The sequence below is a fragment of the Lagenorhynchus albirostris genome, chromosome 1 (genome assembly GCF_949774975.1).
Source record: "Lagenorhynchus albirostris chromosome 1, mLagAlb1.1, whole genome shotgun sequence".
In the NCBI taxonomy this organism is placed as follows: domain Eukaryota; kingdom Metazoa; phylum Chordata; class Mammalia; order Artiodactyla; family Delphinidae; genus Lagenorhynchus; species Lagenorhynchus albirostris.
The window spans coordinates 75,446,424-75,456,130 of NC_083095.1; the positions used below are offsets into that span (position 1 = coordinate 75,446,424).

General features: G+C 42.1%; 1 protein-coding gene across 1 annotated transcript; it reads left to right on the forward strand.

The window, feature by feature from the left end:
- The first annotated feature begins 7,147 nt into the window (after positions 1 to 7,147).
- Positions 7,148 to 8,095, forward strand: LOC132528181 (fibrillin-1-like). Its single transcript, XM_060164225.1, has 3 exons — positions 7,148 to 7,289; positions 7,638 to 7,703; positions 7,980 to 8,095. The coding sequence occupies exons 1-3, from the start codon at positions 7,148 to 7,150 to the stop codon at positions 8,093 to 8,095; spliced, it is 324 nt and encodes a 107-aa protein (XP_060020208.1).
- Positions 8,096 to 9,707: the final 1,612 nt, after the last annotated feature.

Sequence of the window (9,707 nt, forward strand, 5' to 3'; positions counted from 1 at the left end):
CTTGCTTACCATTTTATTTCAAAAGTTTTAGTCCTATAGGCAAATCAAAGGACAAGCGTCAGTTACAGATTTAGGAGATGATACACTGAAATAATACAAGTTAACCTACCTGAGGCAAAATAAGCATTTTCTAAGTGGAGCAAGGGGGAGAGGAGAGAGTATCCGAGTAAAGCAAGGAGGCATAAGTATCGATGGGTCCTTGGAGGAACATTGAACCTTATCCCCTAGAGACATCTTGGAAAGAGAACCATAAGACCTCTGGGCCACTTTCATGTATTAAATAAATCTCAGTGCAGCCCTGGTTAAAACTTCCATCTTCATTTCTCTCTTCTGCTCTTTGAACCTGAGGCTTGACTCCTGGCTGCAGTAAGGTCAGCATGGCTTGCTCTGTTCTCTTCGTCTGCTTTTTTTCTTTGGTTCTAATTCCCTTGAGGTTAGGGAAGAAACAAAAATTAAGAAGAATTTTTTAAAAATGGCAGACACTTTCTCATTTAACTGGTGTGCACCTTTGGGTGCACTGCTTTCCTGCCCAACCACTGATAGCCTCGATGTGCGAGCATCCCTGTGAGAGAGCAGCCGGGGACCCTCAGGAGCCTCCTCAAGGCAGGATCTCCCCCTCCCTGTCAGATCCCATTCAGGAAGCACTCCCCATGGCCTCTTGTCTCCCCTTTTCCTGGTGGAGAACTGGCTGATGACTCAGGCCTGCTGCCTTCAGAGGTGGCACCTGTGGGACACAGCACTCACTCTTCTTCACCGTGCCTCATGGAGACACCCAGGCAGCCCCAATGCTGCCCCCCTTCACTGTACCATCCTTCTCTGATTTCCTCATCCTCTGCTTAAGTAGATGCAAAAATAGATCAAAATCTGCTCCAGAAACAGATACCCAAAGAAACAGATATCCAAAGACAGAATGCCATGCAGTTTTCCTTTTTACTCCGATGATCTCTGTCTTTAAAAGCAAGTATTTTAGGATAGCTATGTTTGAAGTGCCTCATGGGGAAAGTGGAACACTCTGATGATACTCTTCTCCTGACTGCTCCATCCCTCACATCAGCTAAAGAAGTGAAGATCAGGGGTTGCAGGGTCTGTACAGTTGCTTCTTCATAAATCCTAGAGTGCCTGGCTGTGAGTTGTTCTTAATGGAAAATGGTGAACGCTTAATGCCTCTTGGTCCCTAGTTCTGGGTCCCAGCTGCCAAATTTGTGACAATGAAAAATGTTCCAGAGTACATCTTATTCATCTAAATGGAAAAAAAACTCTTTGATTCTATAAGTGATTCTAAATAAAGGTTTCTAATTCTTAAGACAAAATAAAAAAATATATAGTCCAATATTTTATATTGTGTAATTTATAAATATATATTATAATTAAATATATTCGAATAATATTAGTAAATCAATTAATATTTACCAATTAGATGAGCTTGAGGAACAAAATTCAATAATAAGCCCTGCACCAACCAAATCACTACAGATACAGGAAAAGGAAAGCCTGGCTGTGAGGATATGGCAGAAAATTAAACATGGTCATAAAACAATTATAAGTCATCAGTGTGGTCTCTCCTGGAAATTATTAGGAGAACTATGAAGGCAGAGGTTAGATAATTATTGTGCTATATTTTGCAATAAACAAAATTTTCTCAATGTTGTAAATTGCTTTCTTCAATATGAATTTTAAATGTTGTAAAGAATCCAGAAAGAGTAAAAAGATTAATTAAAATTATGAAGTATAATATATTTAAACTTTAGAACAGAGGAGGAAATATTAAGAAATAACAGACTCATGGCCTTTAACATAGAGAGGTTTTGTTTTTTAATTAAAAATAAAGAATGAAAACAAATAAACAACGAACACTTACAAAAATCTTTGATCCAACAGCGTCCATCATCATAACAATAGCCCTTGGCATAGAATTCAGACTTTCTCCATTTCACGTTTGAGTACCTGCAGTTACAAAAGGCATTCCACTAACAGCTGGCCTAGCTCATTAACGTGACAAAAACTTGCACTTACATCCGTTTTATACCAAATCTCACCATTCATTAAACCATGGATAAATTTCTTTTTGCTGTTGTTGAAAACAAAAGTCATTACCTTGTTTATCACTGAAAAAGAGATTTTTTTTTTTTTACTAATCAAAATAGGATATGGTTTAATCAGAATAAGGTGTTACGTGCATTAGGTGTCCCCAGGTGGGTTCTGAGGTTCTCTAACCACCTAACATCTAAGTGAATACACAACACACACATTTTCATATCATCCATCCTCCTGAAATTCAGCAGTCTTCCATTTATAGTGTTTTTCAGAGTAAAATCTCCCAGTCACTTGAACCAAACTCATCAAGTAACTCACTAAAAAAGTAAACCCCCAACCTCATGCCAGACCTATTGAATCAGAATCTGTTGATCAGAATAAGACATATTTTTTCTAAATGTGATTCTTAAATGTACAGTAAAATTTGACAAATACTGTCCAATTGGTTAACTCTGGAGTTTTTATCTTTTAATCTCATCTTATATTGCCTGCAGCATTTACGTTATCTCAGAAATCCCTTCATCTTTAAACATTCTTAAGCCTTAGTTTTCCTCAACTGAGGATGGGTTAATATTACTTTGCGGTTTTTAGATTATAAAATGAGTTGTAAAGTGCTTAGCAATGGACTTGGCATATGGTAAGTGTTCCATAAATGATAATAAAGATGATTGTGGTAATGATGCGAATGACAAAATAAGGGCAGGTGGAAACAAGGATCCCATGATAATTCTCTGATCTCTTTCCCTGAACACATTGGGCAGACTTTAAAGCTGTAAACCCAAAAGATTAAAATTAAACAAACCCAGATGGTGTGGATTAAAGAATACCTCACTTTCCCTAAATCAGGAAATTTCCACTTCTGCTTTCCTTCTATGTAGACCTTGCCTCTTCCCCTTCCCACACGGGAGGGGTGAGGAGGGCTGATTCTGTTGTTCGCAGTCCATTTATGAGTAGGAAATTAGTCCTTAGTCTAACTTAAAGTGTAGGACTCAAGACTCCACTCACTCTGCTTATATCGCTTGCATTTTAAGTCTTTGCCTACCTGTGATAATAAGCAAATCTAAGGAGAGCTAATTTAGTATGCTGTGATTGGCTACCTCTTTCTCTCTCTATTTCAGCTCAGATACTTGAAAATCAAGTCAACCCTTGGCTAGTTTGAGGCGTGGCCTATCTCTCCTACTCATCCTTATAGGAATTCTGAGCTTGCTTTTCTGGATTCAGAAGGAAGTAGGAAACTCCACTTAGGCCTGAACCTCAACCCACCTTTCCTGCTTTAGAGGTAATCAGGTCCTGGTTCGGCTGAAAGTCCTTCTTCACTTTCCATTTGTATTAAGCTAATACATATAAGCATCCTCAGGAATCTTCCCAGTGGTGAGCAGGGCAGGATTTGGCCATTCTTACGTCCCTGGAAATATCATCATGGGACATAAAATCCCCACTTCAAATGGAAATTACCAAACATTTTAGTTGAATAATAATGAATATATGACATATCAAAACATGTGGGATACAGCAAAAGCAGTACAGAAGGTCCCTGACTTACGGTTTTCTGACTTTATGATGGTATGAAAGTGATATGCATTAAGTAGAAATCACACTTCAAATTTTGAATTTTGATCTTTCCCTGGGCTAGTATGATGCTCTCTTTTTTTTTTTTTTTTTAAGCATAACACAGTTTATTATGTCTCAGCAAACTATTCAGATTTTACTAAACAATCAATTGTGTGTGTCTGTCTACTTACACAGACTAGGTTAGTGAATTCAGGACAAAAAAACACATGCAAACAGACATATCCTCCCCCCACCCCCATCCCACCCCCTTCCGGTGGTTTTTTTGTTGTTTGTTGTTGTTATACTCTTTTGTTCAGTTTTTTTTCTCCTTGGTTGTTTTGTTTTGTCTTTTGCTTCCATATTACCAAGTAAGAGGCAATGAATATCATTTAAGATTCCAAATATTGGGCTTAGGGGTCTCAGCCTTGCCATTTATAGCCTAGGGCAAGTCATTTAATCTTTTGGAAGCTCAATTATCATATTTCTTATTTTTAAACAACAATAAGGATACCCGCCCAACCAGTCTTGTTGAATACGTGAAAAAGCTTTGTTCATTTCTGAGTCCTTCATAGGTTCTTGCTATTGTTGTTCAAACTGATTAACTTTTTACTTTTCAACGGGTCATTTGGTCACCTAACATTTAGGGGTGTGAAGGGGGAGAGTTGAGAATTCTCTGTTGGTTTGATCCTGTAGGTAGCTATCAGAGGCCCATGTGGATTTCTGGGTTATGGGTGGGATGGTGGTTGATTCAAGCAAATATTCTGTCTGTATGGTACAGACCAGCCAGATAAATTCTTACTCCTTCTCCCTTGTCTTTGTGTGCCTTTGGCTTGGCCGGAGTTTGGAAAGAAAGCAGTGAGAAACCAGGTGTGAATCTGCCGATATGGCAGGCCAGAGGAAATTCATAGGCTATTAATTCAATTTGCACTGGCCTGTCACAGAGCAAGCTAACGCTGCAGGAAGAATCAGCCCAGCTGTGAGCAGCCCTGCCACATGCTCAGCTCCAAGAGGCAGAGCCAGAATTGAGGAATGCAAGCAGGGAAAGTGACTTTTGTAGCTCTGATGAAATTTCAAAGGTCATTAAGGCTCTCTGCGGATAGACCTGTAAGCAGGCATCCTAGCAAGCCCTCGTTAAAGGATGTGGGCATACACAACTCTCTTTCCTGATGCAAGGCACCTTTAATTAAAAAACAAAACCAATTCTAGAGGATCATCACAAGCAAATGCAAATCTCCCAAAGAGCACAGATTTTGCTAGAGCCAGGGCATTAAGAGCTGGGTTCTTACTGTAAGATGACAAATTAGGAGTCAGGCTTCTCTTGTCCATAAAATGAGAAAATTCCACAGAACCACAGATAATGTTTTTGAAGGAACAAATGTGATACAGGACTCAGGTGCACAGACCCTGGCACCTAAAGGCCACGGATGTAAATGAGCCACTCCCACTTACAAAGTTCAGTGAAGGGAATTTGTCACTTAGGCTCACTCTAAACTTCATACCTAGATTTTTTTCCCCCCCGGGGTGAGGTGATAGAGCGGTGTTGGGGAGCTGGGCTGGGGTATGGAATAGGGTCCGTAATGAAAGGAGAAGAGAATGAGAAAATTAACAGACCAGTATTAGCACATGCATGTATCTAGGTTTAAAAGAAACATTACAAGCTGAAAGACAAAGGAGAGAATTGAGTTTTGATATAATTGTTGAGACATTTTTGTGAGTAGTCATTAAATTATATCTTAAGACGGTCGTAGGCATAAATAATAAAAACTGGACCAATAGGGTTTCCCTGGTGGCGCAGTGGTCGAGAGTCCGCCTGCCGATGCAGGGGACACGGGCTCGTGCCCCGGTCCGGGGGGATCCCACGTGCCGCGGAGCGGCTGGGCCCGCGAGCCATGGCCGCTGAGCCTGCGCGTCCGGAGCCCGTGCTCCGCAGCGGGAGAGGCCGCAACGGCGAGAGGCCCGCGTACCGCAAAAAAAAAAAAAAAAAAACCCTGGACCAATAGACACAAAACACTGTATGTGACGATGAACTTGAAGAACAAAGCACATCAAAAGGTGTCCTTCAAGAAACTACAATTTGTTAAATCTTGACACTTTTCAGCAAAGCGACCATTTAAATAGCAGAGATGCTGCAGGACAAGGATAGGCTTTTATTGCTCTTCACCTTCAGAAGAGTAGTTTGCTGAAAGGTGCCTTTTAGGTCCCAGCCATAACGGATGTGAAAATGGAGTAGAAACTAGAGAGACGGTTTCTCTAAAAGAGTTGGTAGCCATGAAAAGAGTTCAACAAATTCATTGGAGAGGTCAACAGAATTTGACTTATTGGAGCCTGGTAAATGTGGTTGACTGACATTTTTACTTTAATTCATAAAAATTTTTCTGCTATGACCTTTGGCAGCTCAGTTATTCTTACCTTGTCTCCTTTTCGTTGAAATAAAAGATGTTGAAATTGTCTTAACTGAAATCATAAATGGCTATAATAATATGCTACCGGGAATTGAAAACAGTGACAGGAGAGGGCAGACGTGGTCATACATAAAGAAAGGGGGATTGTGCAAAATGGATATGAAAGCATTTCCTTAAACCCTGCAGATTTTAGCCTCTGTGTAACTCAGAGGAGTTTGCAAAGCTTTGGAGGTCAAATTTGAGGGAAAACATACTCCAGGCTCTTGGATGAGCTCACTTTTTAGAGTCACCCAGTTTGCTCTATAAGAAATGGAAAAGTCAGTTACCAAAACTGTCAAGCAATTTTGGAGAATTCTGTAGGAACTAGAGCCCAGCCCCGTGTTCCATGTTGGAGTTACCAAGAAATAACTGATATTAAAGAAATATATTCTTTGGAAGAACAATTATTCTCCTTCACATCCACCCATCTCCCCGTCCTCCTCTTTACCTTCCCTCTCTCTGTGGAGCTAAATAAGCTTCTGTGTGTGTGCAAGTGTGTACACACACGTGTGTCAAATCTGCAGAAAACCTCACATATATTTTGTAGACAGAAGCTGCGTGAGTAGCTGCTTCAGTGAAATACTATTGAGTTGTATTTTCTCCAGTCCACAAAATTGCCACATCTTTATTTGCTCTATGCCTGGAATCTGGGGTTTTATTTTGGCTCCAGGGCTTAGGGGACACAGAATAAACAGCATAGTGTGATATCACAGTGAGTGCTAGAGCTGGGAGGTCTACCTTAACTACCTTAACGTAGCGTGCTTGCTAAATGTTACACCATCTCAACGTCTCCGTCCTGAAGTCACTGATGACGTCAGCATTGAAATGTGGCAGTGTTGGTTTTTATCATTCACATCAGGTTATTTTGGAACACTGGATAAAATGAGAGATAATAAGGTAAGAGCCACACAGATTTGTTCATCAGCTCTCACTACAAGAGTTACTTACTACTTTAAAGATCTCAGCTCAGTTACTATTAGAATCACTTAAAAAGTGTGACTTTAGTGATGAGAAGAGATCACATTTAACAGGGTGGATTGTTTCTTGCTCAGTAGTATACAGTAATGACTTAGTAGGAAAGCAACTGAGGGGCCTCTTGAATTTGTGCCGCAGATTTGCGAATGAGCTACTGTTACGCGAAGTTTGAAGGAGGCAAGTGTTCGTCACCCAAATCCAGAAATCACTCCAAACAGGAATGCTGCTGTGCCTTGAAGGGAGAAGGTTGGGGAGATCCCTGTGAGCTGTGCCCCACTGAACCCGATGGTATGTCTACTATCTGCATTTCTCTTTGGCCATTCGAGGTACAGGCTGTAAGACTGTAGACCTTCAAAACGTAAGGCAATTGAATTTTAAGTCCAACTACTAAAATGTTCACTAAAATGATTGTATCTCAGGAGCTAGGCAGTTGTTTTCTTCGGAACTACGTTATGACTCAAAGCTGCCCAAGTAGTAGGTACACCAGCTCTGGGAGCCTTGTTATCTTTCTCTGGTTTCTGGGCTTGGCTTGTTCATCATGTTCCAACGTGTGCAGCTTCCACACCATACCTGGGGAGGGGCCTGCAGTTACTTGCCTTTGGCCCTCCTATTAACGAGAGTTCATCTCCACCACAGAGGCCTTCCGCCAGATCTGTCCCTATGGAAGTGGAATCATTGTGGGACCCGATGATTCAGCGGTTGGTGAGTGGCTTGTGCTGCATTCTCAGCATTTCTGAACATTTGCAACCAGCCTCTTCTTTGTCCTTTCTCTAGCTGTTATTTCTCCACATTTATCTTGGAAAATGAAGCTCTTTTTTTTTTTTGGTATTTTCATTTAGATACCAATTGTATTATGGGATTGCATGTTAATATTGTAATACTAGATATTTCATCGATTAGGCACTGGAATGATCATAATTTACCTTTGTGTTTCCAAAAATACATTGTTATTCACTATTTTTTCCTCCTCTGCTTAAGATATGGATGAGTGCAAAGAACCTGATGTCTGTAAACACGGGCAGTGCATCAATACCGATGGCTCCTATCGCTGCGAGTGTCCCTTTGGCTACATTCAAAAGCATCTTCTGCTGTGATTCATTTATGAGCTGTCTGGAGGAGGCAAGCTTGATGGCATGAGATGGAGCAAGGAGTTAAATATGTCTAGATGTTGTTCTCCAGAATGAGCACTGCATTGCCTTGGGCCAGAATGGCTTCCCCAGAGCCATGCAGAGCAGATCTCTTGGACCAGCCCTCCCTGGATCCTTGCTCCTAGGCAGCCAGAAGTTCCCTCTTGGAAGATGGATGGGTTTATAGGGTAAAGGGCCACGGATATCATTGCTTTCTAGAAAATATCAAATTTGCAGCTTGAAGTTGGAGCTGACCCATCATGACCTTAGAGGTTTTATCAGCCAGAGTCCCAGCAGGTAACAGATGGCTGAGCCCAACCAAAAGCTCAGGATACAGGAGAGGAGCTTGTGGATGCTCCATTCCGATCAGCCTTGTAGAGCCGAGGGCAGGCGAGAAGTCTGGAGGTGGATAAGCGAGGCAAGGAGAAGACATACAGCCCAGAGATATTCCCTTCACCAAAGCAACTACCCTCGGTTCTTCATTCATCCTGGATGCCCATGGTCTCCATTAGTTTCTATCACACTGCTCACCTCTCGGTGTGCATCTCTGCCCTGTGGCTGCTGCTAGGAGATCTTGGTGGGGCTTTCTTCACCTTCCCAAGAGCCTAGGGGAGGGCCAGCTGGCCGGCAGCAAGTGGCCTGATCCAGACACCTCCATAGCAACCTCTGGCTGGTATCACATATGCGGTGTCTTCTGGTTTTTTCTGTCTCATTCTCTTGATCTTCACGTCTTGTTGGAAAGCGATTCCTCTCTCAGGAAATACAGGGGCTGCGACCCGTGACAGAACTGGACTCAGGCTGCACTTTGCTGATGCAGCCTTCTCCTGGGGCAAGCAGGATTCTGTCTTGACTTAAAATGCCTTCTCATCCAGCTCCTTTTATTTAACACATTGCCATATGTCTTTCCAGGATCAGCCTGAGATAGAAGCCAATGTGAGTCTTGCAAGCTGGGATGTTGAGAAGACAGCCGTGTTTGCTTTCAATATTTCCCACATCAATAACAAGGTCCGAATCCTAGAACTCCTTCCAGCCCTTACGACTCTGACGAATCACAACAGATACTTGATTGAATCTGTAAATTGTTAGTTTTTCTTTAAAAGTCAGCTTTGTCCACAGAATGTACTATATTCTGACTTTAACTGTAGTTCCTTTTGCCACCTGCAGGAAGCACCAGGGACAAAGATGAACGAAGCCAGGTTTCCAGACAGAGCAGCTCTTTCCCAGTTGTATCTTTGGTGAAGACATGGTTAGACTTTGCAGGCTCCCGAAGGAAGTAACAGGGTGTAGGGGTCCTCACTTCTCACAGTCCAACTCTGATTTTCCCTCCTGGGCCCTCAGAATGGCTGCATCTCCTAACTTCCTCTGCAGTTAGGTGAGGTCGGATGATGGATTCTAACCGCTGAGATGTCAGGAGAAGTACTATAGGCCAGATCCAGGTCAAGCGCCAGTAGAAGGAGACCAAGATCGGTTCAGCAGCCAAAGAAAGCTTTGTTCTTCGTCAAAAGATGGCGAGGTGCGAGCTTTCACTGTAAACCACAAGCTCTCTGGAAAGGCCCTGGGCGGCGGCCTACTGCAGGGA